Below are 23321 nucleotides of genomic sequence, written 5' to 3'. Positions count from 1 at the left end.
AGTAAACACAAGCAAAAATAAAGTAAAAAAAGGAATTAATTCATGCAAGATAACCAATAATAAATCCATTAGGGAGTTCGTGAGACACTTCTTTATTCAAACTTTGGTGAGAAAGTGGACTAGGAGGTGAATAACATCGTGTATGTTTAAGAGGTACCTACAAACAGGGACGCGAGGAAAACAGGATTGGAAGAATGGGCTGATAAGCAGATATGAGTAACGGAGGGAGGATGATCCTCTGGACTATCAACTGGCACAGACTAATCAGGCTAAGTACAGGCTGCTGTACAATTATAGAATTTTGTATAAAATAACATCCAATCAAAGCAGGAGAGAAAGATATTTTCTAACAAGGTGTTAGGAAGGAATAAATGAGAAACTACTGAGGGATTGGAGGCAAGTCAACGCAACACAGTCCGACCAGGTCATAGGCTACTCACTCGTTAGAGAGAGATGACTAGTGGGAAGTTTAAGCTGAGATCACCAGATCTTAGGCAAGGGGAAAGGTTGACCTCATGGAATTGAACCCACATCACTCTGCGTTGCAAACCAGCTGTCCAGCCAACTGAGCTGACCGACTCTAAAGGATTGGTGGACACTATAACACATTCATATCATTTTCAGCTAATTAAAAGTTGATGCACGGCATCAAATAAAAGGAGAACACAAGAGACAGAGGCTCATGCAGATACTGCACCATGAGCAGGAGAATATATATGTTATACATATAAGGGTGTGTTGTATACATTCACCCCAAAACTGGCAGACTGCAAGTTCAAGTATTAGCCACCGCATAGCTTCAGTTGCTTTGTGTTAAGGGGTCACTTGCCAAAGGCTACTGTTAGCACAAGGCATGCATTCAGTTCAAACGAACACACCTTCTGGGTTTAAGCTTGACACAAGAGGGTTCTGGAGATTTCGTGGATTCCCCAAGAAATGTTTCGCTGTCTGTCGTGGCGGGAGATCAGATTCTGAAATGTGAATGTCTGTAAAAGAAGAGATAAAATGTGTCAGCAGTCTTTGACTGGAGTCAGCGGGTTAGCGTCACTGTGACACACCGGGGTCAATGGGTCAGCGTCACCGTCACACACCGGGATCAGCGAGTTAGCGTCACCGGGGTCAGCGGGTTAGCGTCACCGTGACACACCGGGGTCAGCGGGTTAGCGTCACCGTGACACACTGGGGTCAGCGGGTTAGCGTCACCGTGACACACCGGGGTCAGCGGGTTAGCGTCACCGTGACACCAATCCTGTCCATTCTTCTGACAACCACATGATGCTGTAAATGCCATCTCATTCCTGTGGCTCAGCATCGCTATCAATGGTTCATCTTTTAGCTGCAAGTGACTGTCATCCCTCACAGAGGTCCCTTTGCATTGCTGCACCTCCTACCAATCCAGTGCAAGCCCCCAATCTGATACTAAAATAAAAACCGAAAGAACTGCTGTTGCTGTAAATCAGGAATAAGAATAGCGAATGTTGGAAAAGCTCAGCAGGTCTGGCAGCATCTTCCAGGGTCACTTGACCTGAAACATTAACTGATTTCTCTCCAAAGGTACTGCCAGACCTGCAGAGCCTTTCCAGCTATTTTTGTCCCTCAGTCTGATGCTCAGGTTCAGATTTATTGGGAGAGACTGGACATTGTGCCTATACATCTCGAAAAGGAAGCACTGAGGTACCAAAAAAAAAGGTAACTTACAAAATGGCTTCTGAATAGGGACACTTTCGAGTTGGAGTAGGGGAATTTTAAAATCTAATGACACTGCACAGAAAAAGAGGCCATTTAGCTCATCATACCTATACTAGTCCTTTGATAAACTATCCACTTAGTCCCATTAAGCCCTCTTCTTTCCCCTTCAAGCATTCAGTTAATTCCCTTTTGAAAGATACCACTGAAGCAGTTTCCACTGTCCATTCAGGCAGTACACTTCCGGTCAGAACACCACAGTCCTTCAAACAAATCAATCAATCCTCATCTCCTCCTCTGCTCAGACAGTCAATCACCTTCAATTTTTGATCTCTGGTGTCAAATCCACTCATGGTTGTGAACAGTTTTCTTAAATTTGATCACCACCTACTCTGCTTTAACAAGGGCGACTCAGTTTCTCCACATGACTGAAGATCTTCATCACTGGTACCATTCTAGTCAATCTCCCCTTCACCCTCTCCATAGCTTAACCACTTCCTCAAGGATCTTGAAAGCAGTCTTATTCTTTCACAAGGAACTCCAAGCTCCTGTCTGGTATCTTTTCCCCCTCCCTCCTAATTAAGGGAACACAATTTCGGATGTTTGACCATGCTATGGGTATTCTCTGTGGCAATGAGAAGATCATTTCCTCACCTCCGTTCCAGTGAGTGGGCAACTGTTGCTGGCTTGGTTCATCTGTTGTCGACTCCTCTTCAGTTCTGGTCGGTGTTCCCCCAGTCTGCTGAATAAATTGTTGTAGGTTACACTGTCTCAGCTCCTTATTTAACTCCTCCAGCTCTTGCGTTTTTGCCTTTAAAAAAAAGATTTATTCAGAACTCAGGAAGAAAAACACAGAAGTAATGCAAATAGTCACTGGGCTAAGATTGCTCAGAGGCAAGATGCATTGGATCTGAACCCATTGTACTCATTTCTACCTCCCTATTTATCTCCATAAGGAAGAGGTACAGTAAACTCATAATATCCTGAATTCACATTCTATTAGAGGGTCAGCGCTGAGGGAGTGCTGCACTGTCGGAGGGTCAGCGCTGAGGGAGCAACGCACTGTCGGAGGAATTACACCAGAGGTGTGCTGCAGTATCGGAAGTACTGAAGGGGGCCTAAAGAGTGAGGTGGTCAGAACTAAGGGAATGCTGTAGTGCCAGTTTCCCATCCCAACATTAAAATGCCTCAATTCCAGGAAGTATTTACTTTAACTCTCTCTTATCGAAGGACAAAATTAAAAAGTCATGCAACACCAGGTTATAGTCCAACAGGTTTATTTGGAAGCGCTAATTTCGGAGCGCCACGCCTTCATCAGGTGGTTGTGGAACATGACCATATGAAACAGAATTCATAGCAGAAGAGTTACAGTGTCATGGAATTGTAATGATATGTTAAACAACTTTAGTTACAAATCACATAACACCAGGTTATAGTTCTTAAACAAATTTAGATTAAGTCTTTCATCTTTAAAAATGGTATACGGTGGTTTAATATGTAAATCCCAGAATTACATTCTCAAGGTGGCGTCAGCTTATCGGAGGGCTTCATCAAATACCTCAAAGTCCACAGAAGTAACATGCATGAACCTTCCAGTGTGCATGACTATCATCACCACTTCAAAACGTTATACCAGTTTCATCAGGCATGACCAACTCCCTTTACAAATCTAAGCGACTCTCTCCCTCTCAGATCAGCCAGAAATTTCTATGATATTCAGTCACCTCCACTATTAAATATAGATTTTTTATTTATCTCAATAATAATCCCACAATTAACTAAAACCCCTGTGACTCTAGAATGAATTAGCTCAGGGCAATAAGCAGTGAGAATCTGTAAAGATTCCGACTAAGCTGAGCAATGGTTTGTGTTTGCCACATGGTGGCACCAGAGCTTTTCAGATTGAGGGAAATGGAGCAGCAGCTGTGATTGTACCAACAAAATGCCTCAAATTATTCTAACACAATTTATTAAAACATCAGCACAGCCTTAACCTCTTCACAGACAATAAGGATCAATTAGTTGCTAATAAAATTGTTGCCTTTGCAGCTAGAAAAATGTTGTGCACAAATTGGTTGTCACATCTCCCACAAACACTTCACAGGAGCACTCCCAGGTAACATTAAAACTGCACAAATAAAAGGTCATATTAGTTAATGGAGCCTCACATCAGCGCAATGCCAGTGCAGCACTCCATCAGTACAGACCGTCCGACAGGATCACACTCCGCCTGCACTGCACTGGACAGGTTAGAGTGGACGGAGACTATAATCCAGTCTTCAGAACTGAAGATTGTTTGACTTGGAAGTCAAACAGTTATCCATCAAGTTGTGCTCAAAACCAAGTGAACCAGAAATCTGTGAGGAGACAAGTGCTGGCTTTCCCCTGCTGTCACTCAGCCTGGCAAGGTGGTCAGTGACCACAATACCTCTGTTTTTCCGAGGGAAGGAGAAGCCTGCTTGTTCCTGTCCTGATGGTGAAGTGGATTGATTGGTACCAATATTAAAGGTGCAGGGTGGTGACGAGTTACAGGAGGCCATTCAGTCCCTCAAATCTGTATGTGCATTCAGTCAGATCATGGGTCATAGTAACATTGGAACAAGGATCTAGGATCAGAGTAGGCCATTCAGCTCTTCAAGGTGAAAGTGAGGACTGCAGATGCTGGAGATCAGAGTCTAGATTAGAGTGGTGCTGGAAAAGCACAGCAGGTCAGGCAGCTGTTGTGGTTCTGTTCGCCGAGCTGGGAATTTGTGTTGCAGACGTTGCAGAATCCAAGCCAAACAGAGAACAGCCAGGGAATTCCTAGAGGCATGGCACTCATCCACAGATTCAATCAATAAGCACATCGACCTGGACCCAATATACCGGCCACTGCAGCGGACAGCTGGAACTGACAACCGGAAGCGGTAGAGACAAACCACTATAAATGCTGCAACGTCTGCAACACAAATTCCCAGCTCGGCGAACAGAACCACAACAACGAGCACCCGAGCTACAAATCTTCGCACAAACTTTGAAGGTAGGCAGCATCTGAGGAGCAGGAAAATCGACGTTTCAGGCAAAAGCCCTCATCAGGTATGAAGGGCTTTTGCTCAAAACATCAATTTTCCTGCTCCTCGGATGCTGCCTGACCTGCTGTGCTTTTCCAACACCACTCTAATCTAGACATTTGACTCTTCAAGCCTGCTCCAGCAGTCTGCAAGATCATTACTGATTTGTTTGTGGTCTCAACGTCACTGTCCTGTGTTACCTCATAACCCAGGGCATAGCTTCGATTCCATCTCTAAACGATTTAGGGATACTATCATTAAACTGTTTAATATGAATAAAGGAATTGATAGAGCAGATGGAGAGAAACGGTTTCTTGTGGTATTAGTGCTGGTGGGGAGATGGGAATCCAGAACAAGGGGTCCAAAATTTCAAACTGAAGCCTGATCATTCAGCGGGGATATCAGGATACACTCCCTCCAAATGCTGTCGAGATCAGGGGTCAATTGAAAATGTCACCCCTGTGATGAAGAGATTTTGGAAGGTATGGCCATGAAGAGCTGAAGAGCCAAGAAAAATGGAATTAAATACAGATCAGGCATGATCCAACTGAAGAACAGAGCAGGCTCAAGGAGCTGAAGGATTCCTTCCTGTTTCCACCATTCATGGCTCAGCTAAAGCTCAATCCATTTGCCTGCTCCAAGTTCACACCGAGAGATATTACAGATCAGTAGCTCTGGTTAGGCCTCAGCTGGAGCACTGAATTCAAGTCGGGGCACCACACTTTAGGAAAGTTCTTGGAGACAGTGGACACAACATTGATCAGAATGGCACCAGGAATGAGGGACTTCAGGGAAAGGGGAGAGACTGGACAAGCTGAGACTGTTCTCCTTGAAGGAGAAGAGGGAGATCCAATGGGCAGTTGATCAAAATCAGAAGCGGTTTTGATAGAGTAAACAGTGTTTCCAGTGGCAAGGGCCTCAGTAACCAGTGGACACAGATTTAAAGGTATTTACTAAAAATATCAGGAGGAAATATGACAAAATCTTTTTTTTTAAATGAAGTAATGGTTTCCATTTGGAATTTACTGCTCAAAACTGTATGCGAGCACATTAATCATAATTTTCAAGAAAGGAAATTGGATAAATATTTGAAAGGGTGTCTTTTCCAGGATTGTGAGACAAGAACAGGCTAAGTGTGAGTAACGTTTTTTTTCTTTCAAAGAGCTAGCACAGATACAATGGACCAAATGGCCTCCTTATGCAGGGTATGATTCTCTGATTCCTTCCCAAGGGCATAATCTCACCTGCAATCTTCTGTCCGCTTCCTCTAATGTTCTCCCTACTTCGATGAGGGACGTCTGTATTTGCTGGTTCTGCTGTGTTTTCGCTTCAATTTCGGCCCTCACTCGGTCGATGGCCTCCCTGGCGTTAGTGTGAGTTTCTCTGTGAGCCATTGCCAGGCTCCTTGCCCGATCTGCCTCCTCCTGCAGGATCTCTCTGTCCAAGAGTTCAGTTCTGCTGCTAATCTCGTGCAGCCTCTGCATATTGTCACGGAGGCTCTGCTTCAGTTTGTTCAAGTGCCTCTGCAGCTCCCCCTCCCGCTCCTTCTCCAGCTGCAGCTCCCTCTCCCAGAACTGCTCTTCCTCCAGTTCCTTCTCATTCCACCTGATCACTTGCTCCAGCTGCACCAGCTGCTTTTCAAAGTCAGGAATGCCAGGCTGCTCCCAGGATTTAATCTGGCTGTCGAAGGACTCATGCTGGGCAGACACAGAGTTGAGCTGCTCCTGCTGAATCAGAATCAGTTTGAAGAGATCTTCCTTGCTCTTCGGAGCATTGGAGACATTGTCGCGGGCCTCTGCCTCGTTCGGCTTCTTGCCCCGCCATTTGTTCCGCACAGTGAGATCGGGACCGCCCAACGCTCCCCCTGTAAACGTCAGGGATTTCTTCGGCACATGCCGCTTCGGGAGCTCGGGATTGGTCAATTTAGCAGGGATGGGGGCAGTCCTGCTGAGAGAAGGTTCCGGAGTCTGAGCACCGTTGCCCGAGGTGGGTCTGTCGGACTGAGTGGAGCCGGTGCGGCGTAACAGGAAGCAGACGTCGTTGGCGTACTGCCCGCATTTGGCCAACAGTTGGAGAGGGCTCTCGTTGGCCAACAATTGGTGCTCACTGTCGCGCAGTTTCTGAATCAATACGTAGCGGCCAGTCTGACCTGCAATGGGAGCAAAGGGCAAATGTCAGAATGCAAATCGGTGGAAGGTGGGGGTTAAAACAGGAAGCATTCCTGTAGGAATGAGCCCAAAATCTCCAGGAAATAAAGATGTAGAAAGACTGGAAAAGTTGCATTCTTCCCTTTCTGGCAGAGAGCGAGGTAACCAACTTCCTGAAGAAGGGCCTGTGCCCGAAACGTCGAATCTCCTGTTCCCTGGATGCTGCCTGACCTGCTGTGCTGTTCCAGCAATAAAGTTTCAACTTTGATCTCCAGCATCTGCAGACCTCACTTTCTCCTTAACCAAGGACTTGACTCAGAATTGTTCAGAGAGTCCGTTGTTACTTACCCTCTGCTCCCTGTCAAGTAATCCAGTCAGTCTGCTCTATCCCCACTGCCCTGCAAGTTTAATTTTCTTCAAATGCTAATCCACCACCTTTGTGAAATCACTGGTAACCTCAGCATCCCATCCTGGGCTGCAAGTGAGAGTCATTAGCACTTGCTGCATAAAAACATGTTTCCTCACATCCACGCTGCATCTCTCAGCTAAAAGCTTAAATACGTCCATCTCCATCCTTGTGTCATCAGCTAACGGGAAGTTAAGTCTTTGTCTACTTTAATCAAACTGGTCATAATCATGCACTCCTTTGTTAGACCTCCCCTTGCTTTAAAAGGAAAACAATCCCACATTCCTCAATGTAGCCCAGTAGCTGAAGTCACTCATGCCTTGCTGGTAACTCTCATCAGCATCTTCTTGAGAGGCACTGATCCCTTGGGATTTGATCCTGTTGCCCTCCACCATATTACAGACCTTCCCTTTTCTTCTTTTATCCCACCCTCTAACTTCACCCGCTACACCTTGAACATTTCCTAGTTCGGAAGGAAGGTCATCCACCTCAAACATTGTTTCCAAAAACAATGCATGATCTGTTGAGTATTTCCAGCATTTCCTGCTTTTAACTCTTAGCATACACGAACAAATCAGTGGGCAGGATTTTGCAGGCCTCCTGTTAGTAGGTTTGAAGAAAGGGCAGGGGGTTCATTCAATCCAGCAGAGGGGCGTGGCCCTGCCCCCCCCAACCTGCCCTCAGCCTGTCACCCCTTTTATAGGGGGTAATGGCGGTGGATACACATGGGGAGAGCTGTCCTACCCTCAGCCAGGGTTAGAAATCACAACACCTGGGTTTTTGTCCAACAGGTTTATTTGGAAGCACTAGCTTTTTGAGCGCTGCTCCTTCATCAGGTGATTGTGGAGAATAAGATCGTAAGACACAGAATTTATAGCAAAAGGTTACTGTGTCATGCAGTGATATATTGAACAAACATGGATTGTTAAGTCTTTCATCTTGTAGAATGCAGGTTTTTGGTTCATTAATATGTAAATTCCAGAACTTCTTTTAAGTCACTGTCTCAAGATAACTTGAACTTTTATAACAAAAGGTGACATCTCAGCTCGGACAATACAGTAAAGGTGTATCCCAGTCTTGACTCAAACTGGTTCTATTTCCAAAATAGAATTTACAACATATTACAAGTATTGATTGCTGCAGATTGTCTGAGCTGAGATGTCACTTTTTGTTCTAAAACCTTAATTTATCTTGAGGAAGTGACATAAAAAGTAGTTCTAGGATTTACATCATTAATGAACCAAAACCTGCATTCTGAAGAGATTAAAAATCACACAACACCAAATAAACCTGTTGGACTATAGCCTGGTGTTGTGGGATTTTTAACTTTGTCCACCCCACTCCAACATTGGCACCTCCAAGTCATTCTAAAAGATGAAAGACTTAATCCAGGTTTCTTCAAACATATCACTGTATGACCCTCTAACCTTTTGCTATAAATTCTGTGTTGTATGATCTTACAGTCCACAACCACCTGAAGGAGCAGCGCTCCAAAAGCTAATGCTTCCAATAAACCTGTTGGACTATAACCTGGTGTTGTGTGATTTTTAACTTTGTACACACCAGTCCAAAACCAGCTCCTCCAAATCATAACTACTCTCAGCTATTAATACAACACCAAGCCTTTAAATGGTTGCAGAGCAACTTGTAGTAGTAGTGTTGATCAGAGACACATTCCTTCAACCGGACTCCTGCTCTCCAAAAATTTCATTTTGGACTTGTTAGCAGTCCCTACTTTCTTGAACCTGTCAGAGAAGCTGGTCAATAAAAAGGTTCTCAGTAGAGCAGGGACCAGTGTAGACAAGTGAGGGACAGACTGATGCAGCAGGGGCTAAATTACTGGAGTGGTAACCCCGAGAGCCAAAATTCAAATCCCACCAGGGCAGTTTGAGAATTTGCATTCAGAATAGCTTGGAAGAGCTGCTCCAAGTAAAGAAAAACAAGTGATCATGAAGCTGTCAGATTACCACAAAAACTCAACCGATTCCCCTCATGTCTCTTTTGGAAGGAGAGCTGCTCCCCTTACCTGGTCTGAGACTATATGTGACTCCAGTGTCACACCAACACAACTGAATCTGAAGTGACCTAGCAAGTTGTCTGTACTAAAACCAGGACTTTTCGGGGTAACCAGAACAGGAAAGCTGACTTTGCCAGTAACATTCCCATCCTTAGAATGAGTAAAGATCTTAGAAAGTTTAGTAATCTTTTCTAACTCCCTCATGACAGGAATCTTTAGGAAGCTCTTGAGCACAAATGCCTGTCTGGTGGTGACTTGTGACTTTCTCAATCTTATCACTCTCCTAGCCAATGACTTTCTGCCGGTACAGGCAAAGAGCTCCATTGACCTGTGAGAAGATTCACAGAACAACATCATGTAATCAGTGAAGTGCAAATTGTGCTACCCAGAATAACTGCCAGCTTCAATCAGTGAGGTTACTGCGGGGAGTGGACATCACACAGTTACAATCAGGATGGTCAGCCACAAGATTCATTTTCATTTCTCAAGGACACAACATGACATAAAGAACAGGGCCACTGACACTGATCGGTCACTACTTTGGGCACATCCAATAGCTACTGTTGCAGTCAGAACTGCAAAATTGTGCTGATCTCTCTACATTTACCAAGTAGCAGATTAGCATTTACCCCTTATTACCTCTGTAAACCTCTCCTGCTCTACAATCCTCTGAGATCTCTGCCTCTTCAGCATCGCTGACATTAATTGCTCTAAGATTGGTGGCCAAAACTTCAACTGGCCTGGTCTCCAACTGTAAAGTGAAATGGATGTGTAACCTGGACGATCACAGTAAAACCAAGATGTGAATGCAGATGGAGGACATTGGTGATGTCCAAGATTCAGTAAACATGTGAATGGATGAAGTTAATGACCTCTGTCCCACACTGACCTGTCTCCTGCACTGGCCAAGCCCTAACCCTAAATGGAAGGAATTTTCTCACCATTTACAATGGAAAGAATTCTCACCATTTTAAATAATGGTGCACATTTCCAGGAACTGCATGAAACGATACCCAATCGAAACAACATCTTGCCTTTTGCATCTTTAACACATGGTGATATGGTGCTTCAATGCAGCATTGTCAAAGACTCACATCAGTAGTTATTAGGGGAAGTGACAAAAGCTCTCAAAGAGAGAGGCTTCTAACAGCATCTCAAACGAGGAGAGAGGTGTAGATTAGATTAGATTCTCTGCAGCGTGGAAACAGGCCCTTTGGCCCAACAAGTCCACACCAACTCTCCGAAGAGTAACTCACCCAGGCCAATATCCCTCTGACTAATGCACCTAACACTACGGGCAATTTCGAATGGTCAATTCACCTAACCCGCACATCTTTGGACTGTGGGAGGAAACCGGAGCACCTGGAGGAAACCCATGCAGACACAGGGAGAATGTGCAAACTCCACACAGACCTGGAATCAAACCTGGGTCCTTGATGCTATGAGGCAGCAGTGCTAACCACTGAGCCACCGTGTAGGGAGGGAATTCAAGGGATATCTAGAGATGTCAATGGTGGAACAATTAAACTCTGGATCAAGGGGCCAGTCTTCTCAATTCTCAAATTGTTGTCCATCCCTCACTTACACCCAGTAGGACCTAGTAACCACATTACAATCCATCTCACTCCTGACCTGCTTCAGCCTTGACCATTCTAACATCAGAGGGCTTTTGCCTGAAAAGTCGATTTTTCGGCTCCTCGGATGCTGCCTAGCCTGCTGTGCTTTCCCATTCTAATCTTGACCCTCATTCTAACACCAGACTCAATTACTCTGGCTTGTTTATTACCCGAAGGAAAGTATTTTGCACTGTCACTGACGATCACTGTCTCAACTAATTCTAGTCTTCTACCCATTGTCTCATCGGAGTCAAAATTCATCCCATTCTATGCCCCTGCCCCATTCCCATTACTCCATCCCCTTCCACATTACTTTATACCCCCATTCCATTTCACCATCACACTCCTATTCCCACTTTTCATCCCGTTCCATTCATTTGGGCACTCACCTATGGCCTGTGCCAGTGCAATCACCACTTCCTGACAGGTTGTCTCCTCAGTGACTCCACACACTACTCGCTGTACTCCATCCACCCAAACCTTTAGCTCCATCACCGAACAACTCGTTGCTGGCATCGAGTGACCTGGTCAGTGTGGAGACAGTTCTGAAACACAGAGACAAGGTGCTACTTCAATATACAAAACAAGACAATGACACTAAACATGGCCATAAAACATGTCCCACTTAACCTGCAGTTTTTGTCTTTCCATTGACTCAATGCTGTTGTAGAGTGCCACATCATTGTGCTAATACAGCAGAATGGATGATGAAATCAACAATTTATATAGTGCCATTAAAATAAATAAAACATCCCAAGGCACATAACAGAAGTATTATATATCAAACAAAAGGAATAGATATCTAATTTTAGAAACATAAACTGGCAAAAATGAAGGTTTGGATACTGCTGTGTTGCAGGGAATGAACTAGTTTAAATGGAATTGACTGCTCAATGCCTTGGGCCAATCATCACAAGCCTCAGGCTCTGATCAAGAGCAAGATGGTTTCCATCTTGGGATCACCTTGAGGCATAAAGCAAGAGAAATTCATTTGTACAACCCTCTCTCAGTCACTGGACAACTAGTGAGAGGCAGAAGATGAAAAGATCATTAGTTACTGGGATTAAGATGAGGGATTATATCCACTCCAAAACGAGAGCCATTTCAGAGCACTGTTTAACAAACACCAGGGAAAGAATGAGTATTTCTTATTGTAGCAAGTTGTTGAGATCAGAAATGCCCGAGGGGGCGGTGGAAGTAGATTCATTAGTAATCTTTAAAGGGGAATTGACTAAATGCTTGAAGATGGAAAAAAAATTACATAGCTATCGGGAAAGAGCAAGAAAGTGGGATTAATTAGACAGCTCTGTCAAAGAACTGGCATAGGCATGATGGGCTAACAAGTCTCTTTCTGAGCTACAAATCTAATTAATTGCTTCTGTGCAGTATTGAGGACCTAGTAAACCAGAACTGTAAGTTGAGACAGAGGTGTCAATGATACCTCTCAGTATCACACCAGAGTACCAAATATTATGATGTCAGTTTGACTCCATATGTCAACACAGTAGATAACTCACGGGAAATGCACCTTCTTAGATTCCGGCAACAGTGAAAGTTTGTGTTTGGAAGCCAAGATTTATTTCTAACAAGATGGCAAGGACTGATTTTACACAATCACACACTTCTTTCCACATCCCGTTGGCTGCAAAGTCCCATCTGGCACATTTTCATGCTTCCAATGGGACTGTCTCACACCGGACACTAAACCCCATTTGACAGTGCCCATGCTATCTGTGCTCTTTACACAAACCACTGATGTGGCGGCTTCCTTTCCTCTCAGATTGATCCGGAGACTCCAGGAATTGAAGGTTTTCCTCCACGACACGGAAGGAAGGAAAAGGAATGAAGGGAAGGAAAAAGGAAAAAGGAAAAAAAAGGAAAAAAAGGAAAAAAAAGGAAAAAGGAAAAAAAAGGAAAAAGGAAGGAATCAGTTTTAAAAGTAGGGAAAATGGGAACAAGATCTGTCAGACTTGCATCTAATCAGCCAATGAAGAATCTGCTTCCAAAATGGCTGTGAAGACATGGAATTATTGGTTGGGTGACCAATGACTGATTTGGGACTCTAGGGATGGGACATTGTCATAGCAACCCAGTCAACCAATAAATTGCAGGGTCTTGGGCGAAGGGCATCTCCCTGGATCAGTTATGACTGGCTGAATTCATTTTTCTGTGGTGACAAGATTTCACATTCTCCTCTAGAAACTCTCCACCTCTGCGGATGAGAGCTTTTTAAGCGAGGCTTCGACTCAGCGGACGATGAGACGGATTTCAGTGAAAAAGGAGGCAGGGCAAAGGTTGCTGCTCCAGCCAATTCGGTCTCTAATTGGAAGGAAAATTGTTGTACTCTCACCCAGACAAACACAAGCAGGATGGTGTGATCTCTCCTGAAAGTATAGGTGATTCCAGTCGAGCAGCTTGGTGTTTTTTGAAAATGCAAAGTTTCCCTGCCTCCTTTGCTATGCAAAGTGTTCTTTCTAAAGGCCAAAAGATATGGAAATATGTCCAGTTAATGATCTTCTAAATTACCATTTTCAAGTTAACACATCTTCATAACAACGAGATACTCATGTATTAGCATGAATCATCAAACAAATATACCCTACATATTGTTTACTAGTCCTGAGAGAGACTAGTGATTCTGTGTAAAGGAATAAGACATGCAACAGTTTCAAACCTCTGAGGGTGCAGTGCTCCCCCTGCACCAGCACAGCGCTCCTTCAGTATTGCCCTCTCACAATGCAACGCTTCTCCTCATTACTGACCCTCTCCCAAACTGTCAGATGGCACAAGTCCGGAGTGTGATGGAATGTTTGCCATTTTCCTGGATGACTGCAGTTCCAATAACTTTCAAGAGACTCAACAGCAAGAACAAAGCACCACCCTTGACTGGCAACCTATTCACTTTCTCCATTCTTAGTGCACATTAAATTAGATTCCCTACAGTGTGGAAACAGGCCATTCGGCCCAACAATTCCACACCCACCCTCTGAAGAGCAACCCATTCCTCTCTGAATGATGCACCTAACACTATGGGCAATTTAGCATGGCCAATTCATCTAACCTGCACATCTTTGGACTGTGGGAGGAAACTGGAGCACCCAGAGAAAACCCACACAGACACAGTCATCCGAGTCTGGAATTGAACCTGGGACCCTGGTGCTGTGAGGCAGCAGTGCTAACCACTGTGCTGCCCATTTCTGCCACTGTACAACATCTACAAGATGCACTGCAACAAGCTAGAAAGATCCTTTGACATGAACTTTGACAGTTTCAAACTGCCAAACCTCCATCTTCCAGAAGGATGAGGAGAACCAACATTTGAGAACATCTAAACCTGGAAGTTCTCCTTTAAGCAATTTACCATCCTGACTGGGCCAAAATCGTGGAATTCCCTCTCTAACACCAACTATGGATATACCTGCACCACATGGACAGCAGCAGTTCAAGACAGCACCATCAACTGAACATTTAAAATTAAATAAACTGATTTTTTTTTGGGCAAGTGTGTCAGGGGTCAATGGAACAAAGCCAGTTCACATGCATCTAATCCAATGGCAGAACAAGCCTGAGGACTGAATGGAGACTCATGTTCTTGCCTTCTAAATAGGAAACTTAGGACAATTTGTTTTGTGACATAGAAACTGAATTCTGTTTTGGTAACCTAAGGGAATGGAATAAATCTTGAAAAAGAAACAAAGTTTGAAGAGCATTGTTCTGCATCAAAACATTCAAATACGCTTAGCAGAGATTAGTGATGGGAACTGTACAATTCTGGGCACAATGCATGGCCCCAGACCCACAAGAATCAGTGGTGACTTCATCTTTAACATAACTGCTGTGGCAAAACATAAACTTACAGCTCACAATTAATTTACCAACTGGCAGAATAGAACTTGGGGCTAGTGATTAACCAGAACATTCCAGAAGGGAGGTAAACAAATCAAATGACCCGTGAAACCACAAAATGTACTTGTGATGTCTCATGCTCTCTGTACATGTGGAAACTGGTGCAGGAGTGACAGAGGAAGGAATCTACTAATCAGACTTGCGAGAAGGTAAACAAGAGTTATATTTTGATAGCATCTTCAACAAATACCAGACATGCCAAACCCCTTACAACCACATAATTTTGAAGCATTGTCTCTGGTGACATAACTAATGATATCTCCGGTACTTATTTTATTCAGCTTTTTACAACGTGTAAGTGATAACAGAAGTAAATCTTCTTCCCTTACTGTCTTTTTCAGCCAATTGCTTGCTTTGAGATGTTTAGTAACTCATCTTTACCCAGCTCAAGGAAGGCACTCGAATACGAGGAGGACAAAAGAAGCATCTCAAAGACTTTATGAAGGCTGCACTCAAGAAATGCAACATCGATGTAAATGTGTGGGAGACTGTTATCGAGAAGAAACCGACTAGGGAGGAGCCTCCGAATGAAGGAACTCAATTTGTCGAGAATACCTGTTAGCAAGTAGCACAGAAAAGGAACCAGAGAAATGAATGACAGTGACCTCAAGGACCAGGACCAATTCTACTTCTGAGAAAGCTGTCTAAATGTGCGCTGGGAGATGCTGCTATAGGATTGGGCTTATCAGAGTTATAGAGACATATAGACCTTTAGGTCCAACTCATCCATGCTGACCAGATATCCTAAATGAATCTGGCCCCATATTGGCCCATATCCCTCTAAACCCTTCCTTTTCATGCCCCCATCTAAATACCTTTTAAATGCTGTAATTGTACCGGCCTTCACCACTTCCTCTGGCAGTTGGTTCCATACACACACCACCCGCTGTGTGAAATTGTTGTGCCTTTTATATCTTTCACCTCTCATCTTAAATCTATGCCCTCTAGTTTTGGACGCCCCTACTCTGGGAAAAGACTTTGGTTATTTACCCTATGCGCCCCCTCATGATTTTGTAAACCTCTAGAAGGTCACCCCACAGCCTCCAATGCTCCAGGGCTAATACCCGTAGCCTCTTCAGCCTTTCCCTACAGCTCAAATCCTCCAACCCTGGCAACATTCTTACAAATCTTTTCTGAACCCTTTCAAGTTTCACAACACCTTTCCTATAGCAGGGAGACCAGAATTGAACACAGTATTCCAAAAGTGGCCTATCTAATGTCCTGTATATCCACAACTCAAACTCCCAATTCCTATACTCAATGCATTGACGAATAAGGGCAAGTGTACCAAATGCCTTCTTCATTATCCTGTCTAACTGTGACTCCCCTTTCAAGGAACTATGAACCAGCACCCCAAGGACCTTATCATTAAGTGTATAAGACCTGCCCTGATTTGCCTTGCCAAAATTAAGCTCCCACAGAACTCATGACAGTGACACGGATGTTCCTCAATGGACAATCACACTTATTAGCGAGTGATTACCACTGCTGACTTTGCCTTCAGCCGCTGTGTCGTTCCAATGTTACAAGATGTTCAACTCTGAATAAAGTTGCTGAACAAAAAAACATTGGAGTGCAGATTCATAGCTCCTTGAAAGTGAAATCTCAGGTAGATAGGATAGTGAAGGCGGCATTTGGTATGCTTTCCTTTATTAGTCAAGGTATTGAGTACAGGAGTTAGGAGGTCACATTGTGGCTGTACAGGACATTGGTTAGGCCACTTTTGGAATATTGCGTGTAATACTGGTCACCATCCTATAAGTAGGATGTTGTGAAACTTGAAAGGGTTCAGAAAAGACTTACAAGAATGTTGCCAGGGTTGGAGGGCTTGAGCTATAGAGAGAGGTTGAATAAGCTGGGGTTGTTTTCCCTAGAGCATCAGAAGCTGAGAGGTGATCTTAGAGGTATATAAAATCATGAGGGGCATGGATAGGGTAAATAGACAAGGTTTTTTTCCCCTAGGGTGGGGGAATCCAGAACTAGAGGGCACAGGTTTAGGGTGAGAGGGGAAAGATTTTAAAAGGAACTTAAGGGGCAACTGTTTCATGCAGAGGGTGGTGAGTGTATGAAACGAGTTGCCAGAGAAAATGGTGGAGGCTAGTACAATTACAACATTTAAAAGACATCTGGATTGGGTACATAAATAGGAACGATTTGGAGGGATATAGGGCAAGCACTGGCAAATGGGACTAAATTTTTTGGGACATCTGATCGGCATGGACGAGTTGGACCGAAGGGCCTGTTTCTGTGTTACATATCTTCTCTATGACTCTGAGCCAGCCTGTGTTTACAGAAGTGAAATCAGCTCAACAACACTTAACAATCATGACAACATCCCGGTCAAAGCAACCCACTCCCCATTCACATTCACTCCACACACTGCTGGCAAACAATGGCAGCAGTGTGCACCATCTACAAAATGCATTGCAGCAACTTGCAAAGTCTCATTCAACAATACCTGTCATAGCTGCAACCTCTACCACAATAGCAAATGCATGGGAACACCATTATCAGCTGCATTTCCCCCTCCAAGTCTCATTCCATATGAAGCAAGTTAAAAGTGAGCCAAGGATTTAGACAATTTCTAGGTTGCAATGGGTTCATCATGTAATTTCTCAGAACTGAAAAGTCAATAAATTAAAATACATTGTGGTTCACCTGTTTACAATACACCTGATGACTTTGGGGAAAGTAGGCAGGTAAAGCTTTCAAGAGAGTTAAGAAATGGGCTTTATTATTTAAAATTGCTGGACAAGCTGGTTTGGAAGAGGTTAGCAACAGTCTTAACTATAGTCACTGTGTTTTCCACTACACCTGTGGGGTGTCAGTTGAAGACTGACGTCCACACTGTAGAGGCTAGATTCCGACACTCCTGAAAAGTAGCAGAAAATCTAAGTCAAAACAAACTACAAAGCTCTCTCTTTTCACAAAAATATTGTGGGATAATGATAAAGTCCAATGTCAGGATTTCTCATGGAATCTCATCTGAAATGAAATTTGATTTGAAGATCTCATTGATCCTTAGGCAGTCAATGTCACTGAGAGGAGATAAACTGAACTTTCCATTTCATCCTTTATGTTTGGACTCTTGGCTGGCAGTGTTTTCTTTCCCTCTCCCTCATCTTTTTTAAAAGCCCATATCATCTCTGCAAAGCCTTATTGTGTTGTCTTGTCCATCATGTCAATGTATTTACTAAAGATTAAGGGGATTTAGTTTAGTTGCGCATATTCACTGAATTGATCAGTTTTTCCATTTACTGCATGAATAAGTTTTCTTCTAATAAAAGAGTTATTTTTGAGCTAATTAAAGAGGTTTGCTGGATGTCTCTTTATTCTGGATAGTAGTACATGAGAGAAAAGAAAAATTACAATTTTGGTGATTAAATAAAACCTTCATATTCTTGGGACAGCACATGGGGCTTGATTACCAAAGCAATCCTCTCATTAAAATTGGGACAACACAGATCGCCATTTCTTCAGTTGCTGGGTCAAGATATTAAAAGCCACTCCCTAACAGTAACATGCGTGTATTCAAGAGCAGGTACAGAAAGTATTGGCCATGCTGTCGCTCCTAGCGTGGGCGATCAGCCCTTTTGCCCAAGCAGAGTGACCATACACGCCCCTGATCAGAGCACAGCAGGCTCCCTGGAGTCCTAGACCTCTGTAATTGGGCCCTAATGTAACTCACTAACCCAGGCCTTGGTTGGCTCACCAGTTCTTAAGGACAAATAGGGATGGGTATTAAATACAAACACACTTGACAGGCTGCTTTGGAATGTCCTGCAATTGTGAAAAGTCAAATGTAATTTGTTTCTCTAATCTACATGGTCAGACTGACTCCAACAAAATTGGCTTAAAAATATGGCTTCACAAGTTACAGAAGCGCTGGTGTCACAGGCAGTTAACCATTAGGTGCGTTAATGTGAATCTGACCCTGTTCATCAATCTCAACACTCAATGAAAAACATTCCCACCAGGTAGGAACTATGATAACAATGTGCTATTTCCCACCGTTATAAAAATGTAAGCAGGGAGACAGAGAGCAATGGAAATCGGAGAAAGGAAGATGGTAGAGGGGGAGACACAGAGCGAGCAAGCATGAGATTAGATGAGATTCCCTACAGTATGGAAACAGGCCCTTTGGCCCAACAAGTCCACACCGACCCTGCGAAGAGCAACCCATATCCCTCCGACTAATGCACCTAACACTATAGGCAATTTAGCACAGCCTACACATCTTTGGACTGTGGGAGGAAACCAGAGCACCTGGAGGAAACCCACATAGACATGGGGAGAATGTGCAAACTCCACACAGACAGTTGCCCGAGGCTGGAATTGAACCCGAGTCCCTGGCGCCGTGAGGCTGCAATGCTAACTACCGAGCCACCGTGCCGCGATCAAAACGTGAAAGACAGAAGTGGAGAGGGAGAAAAGAGTGCGACCAAAAGAAACAGTGACACAAGGAAGGGAGTGAAAGATTGAGGGGGCAGGGGGATGAGAGAAGAGAAAGAACATGCAATCAAGAGAATGACAGTGAAGAATGGAAGAGAGGTATGAAGGAAAGGAATGCGATAGTGAGAAATAAATGATGAGCAGGGAACAAGAAAATGAGAGAGAGCACGAGGGAGAGAGAGATGACCAAAGATTTGACAAAGGAGACAGGAAAGAAGAAATATAACATTTTAGAAAGCTGATACTTTTGCAAATTGATCTTGCATGACTTTAACAGTTAAATATTGAGGTGTTTGTTGAGTTAGATAGGTTTCTGAATAATGAAAAATATCAAAGCTTATCTAATAACTTGCCTGCAAGGGAACTGGAGAATTGTTAAAATTTAAAAAGGTCCTCTTTAAAATATAGGTTCTTACTGTTGGCCCGTTAAAGCAGTCCAGTCAGAGTGTGCCTCTCAACATTCCTGCCCCTTAAGATCATAACAGCATCCACCTGTTATATGTCTATCTTGTGGAATGTTCTCTGACCTGCTTGGAGCTGTGTGTGACCGGACACAAAAAGACCTCTAAAAAACAAACACAGCTATGCCTCCCAATCCTTAAACAGCAGCTTGTGAGAACCTGTGCTTAAACTGTTTTCACACAAATAAAGTGTGTAGACCATTAACCCAACATGAGTGATAACCAGGAAATCATTAACTTTTACTGTAAATTATTGTACAAATACTCATTCCACCTTGCTATTTACCAATATTTACTTTGTCCTGTCACTCCATTCTCAGTTCAGCTCAAGGCCGCAACAAAGGATAAATCATCATTGCTCTGGCTGGCTCATGAGGTGACCAGAACCTGGTGTAGTCATCACCTTCTCTCATGTCCAGTTCAGATCACTCTGCTTCCTCAAGCTCCCCCACCCCACCGCACCCTCTTGGCACTCTGGCTAAGTTTATGCGTTGGAATGCACTTCCTAAAAAGGGTGGTTAATGACTCACATTCAATAATCCTTCAAATATAAGTCAATAATTTCTACACTATTCTTAGTGTTATGGGTAATGGAACTAATTGGGATGTCCTTCCAAAGAAGTATAGGCATGATGGGCTGAATGGATTCCTGCTGTATTATTGTGATTTATTTTCCCCTTCCTTAACTGTAGTTTCTATCTTTTAGATTAGATTACATTACATTACAGTGTGGAAACAGGCCCTTCGGCCCAACAAGTCCACACCGACCCGCCGAAGCACAACCCACCCATATCCATACCCCGACATTTACCCCTAACCTAACACTACGGGCAATTTAGCATGGTCAATTCACCTAACCTGCACATCTTTGTGACAGTGGGAGGAAACTGGAGCACCGGAGGAAACCCATGCAGACACGGGGAGAACTTGCAAACTCCACACACAGAGTCGCCTGAGGCGGGAATTGAACCCGGGTCTCTGGCGCTGTGAGGCAGCAGTGCTAACCACTGTGCCACCATGCCGCCCACGGTGTAAGGGAAATTGGGGTGCTTTTTTTCTTCTGAAGGAAATCAAAAATGATATCTAACCAAACAGCATTAGACCAGTTCTTGTTCTGTACTGAGGAGGCAACAATCTGTTGTTTGGAACTGAGACAATTTGGGTAGAGTCGCCCAGTCTGTGGGAAGACAGCAATTGAGAAAATGCCATCGGCATTTGAGCAGAATGCTCCAAATTCCAAACCAAACAGGTTAAGCTGCCTTATCCAAGCCGGATGAATACAGGCTTTCCATTACAGGGTGCATATGTTACAAAACCGAAACCAGTTGAGAATCAACAGACATTTCATTCTCATTTATCACTGTCACTTATTTCTTTCCACAAAGATGTGGGTGTTTTGAGAGTCCATCTTTCAATTGAGACATTAATACAAGACCTTTCTACCCTGTCAGGCAGTCACAAAAGATTCCATAACTGCTAATTTGAAGATGACCAGGGTTTTCTACCTGGCATTCTGACCAATGTGTCTTTTCTGTTATTTTTACATGCCTCGGGAGAATATGTGCCTCTGAATCAACTGCATTAAAACATTTCAGCTGCTCACTAATCATTTTGCTGTTTGGGGGAGCTTGCGGTGCACAAACTTCCTGGATGGCTAACTAAGGCCCCCTTCAATGACATCTTCCAGATCGGTGGCCTCTACTAAGGTCAAGGACAGCAGGCATACTACATATCTCTAATTCCTCTCAAAATTAAATCTTGACTTGACTTGAATTATACGATTGCTCCTTCATTGTCATCAAGCTAAAGACTTGGAAATCCTATCTCTACCAACACTGCAGGTTTACCTATACTACATAGACTGCAAAACACCACTTCAAAGGGTTGGGCAACAAATGCTGACCCAACCACCAACAGCCACATCACAACAATGACTTTTAAAAAAAAATGACAGCAGTGACTACAATTCCAAAGCATTTAATTAGATTAGATTACTTACAGTGTGGAAACAGGCCCTTCAGCCCAACAAGTCCACACCGCCCCGCCGAAGCGCAACCCACCCATTCCCCTACATTTACCCCATACCTAACACTACGGGCAATTTAGCATGGCCAATTCAGCTGACCTGCACGTCTGTGGACGTTGGGAGGAAACCGGAGCATCCGGAGGAAACCCACGCAGACACGGGGAGAACATGCAAACTCCACACAGTCAGTCGCCTGAGGCGGGAATTGAACCCGGGTCTCTAGCGCTGTGAGGCAGTAGTGCTAACCACTGTGCCACCGTGCCGCCCACAAATTTAATATCACGTCACCATCAGTTGTGAAAGGTGCTCTGTAAATGCAAATTTGCCTTGAAGCTGGAGAAGTATTTGAAGCTTCTTGAATTCTTTCATGAGATTTTTGTTTTGCTATTCAATAGGACAGTGAGGTGGGGGCCAAGAAGAGAGAAAGCTAAATTTTTAGTATTCCACAATATTATTATTGGAGATCAGAGGTTTGTCACTTCAGTGTGTATACACTGTTTAAAGTGGGTAAGTTGCATAATCACTGACCAATCATTTCACAGAATTCCATGTAAACATTATCGCATTGATAACAGAGACTGCTGCTATCCAGTATCGGTGAAACCTGAAAATGGAGGAAGGTTTCAGGATTAGGATGGCTTAAATTTTAAATACTATTAGATCACAGCTGGCTTTGCACAGTCAGAGGAGTCACTGCTTTATCAGGGTTCATGCTTCACACTGGTGCAAAAAGTCCAAAGACACTTAAATTCTTTTAGTTTGGGTAGTAAATAACATTGCTGAAAATGTGTTGCTGGAAAAGCGCAGCAGGTCAGGCAGCATCCAGGGAACAGGAGAATCGACGTTTCGGGCATAAGCCCTTCTTCAGGAATGAGCCTCATTCCTGAAGAAGGCCTTATGCCCGAAACGTCGATTCTCCTGTTCCCTGGATGCTGCCTGACCTGCTGCGCTTTTCCAGCAACACATTTTCAGCTCTGATCTCCAGCATCTGCAGACCTCACTTTCTCCTCCTAGTAAATAACATTACACAGAAAATAGATTCCAAACTTTGGGAATTATGTGCAGGCCCTTCATCAATCACAATTACAGAAAGCTGTTAGTAAATGGGTAGACAGTTTCAGCCATGGGACTCTCTGGGAAGCACAGTTTCTCTCAGTCGGGAGATAGCGATTTCAAGTTCCACCCCAGAATCTAGACCAGCCCTCTCTCAGAGCAGTGCTGTCAGATGTGAACAGTGAGGGAGTACTCCAGTTATTGCATTACTGCCACTAAGCTGTGGCCATATCTTGCCTTCGATTTAAAAGATCCAATGACCATTATCCAAAGAGCAGGACAGTACATCCCAGAATCTGAAACAATAGCAGCCCTTATTCAGTATCACTAAAAACAAATTATTTGGCCACTTAATTCACTTCTAACAAGTTAAATAAGGAGATATTCAGCCAGGAAGCAAAAGCTTGCTCATACATAACCTTTTCTTTAACATCTTAAGAGGAGGAAAAAGGTTAATGGATGGAAGGTCAGAAGGTGATGATCACAGAACAATTTGTAAAA

The 23321-nt window shown here is 43.7% G+C and overlaps 1 protein-coding gene across 2 annotated transcripts in view; it reads right to left on the bottom strand.

The window, feature by feature from the left end:
• Window positions 1-23321, bottom strand: part of LOC122557743 (ras association domain-containing protein 8-like) — a 78985-nt gene that overhangs the window by 1425 nt on the left and 54239 nt on the right. For both annotated transcript variants that reach the window (XM_043705695.1, XM_043705694.1), the window contains exons 2-5: window positions 11312-11467; window positions 5981-6885; window positions 2341-2497; window positions 879-986 (exon numbers count right to left, since the gene is read on the bottom strand). In XM_043705695.1, the coding sequence (XP_043561630.1) occupies window positions 879-986; window positions 2341-2497; window positions 5981-6885; window positions 11312-11438 (1297 nt within the window). In that variant the 5' untranslated portion in view covers window positions 11439-11467. The remainder of the gene's footprint in view (window positions 1-878; window positions 987-2340; window positions 2498-5980; window positions 6886-11311; window positions 11468-23321) is intronic.

This window comes from Chiloscyllium plagiosum, chromosome 16 (genome assembly GCF_004010195.1).
Source record: "Chiloscyllium plagiosum isolate BGI_BamShark_2017 chromosome 16, ASM401019v2, whole genome shotgun sequence".
Classification (NCBI taxonomy): Eukaryota; Metazoa; Chordata; class Chondrichthyes; order Orectolobiformes; family Hemiscylliidae; genus Chiloscyllium; species Chiloscyllium plagiosum.
This window is presented reverse-complemented; position numbering and strand designations above follow the sequence as displayed.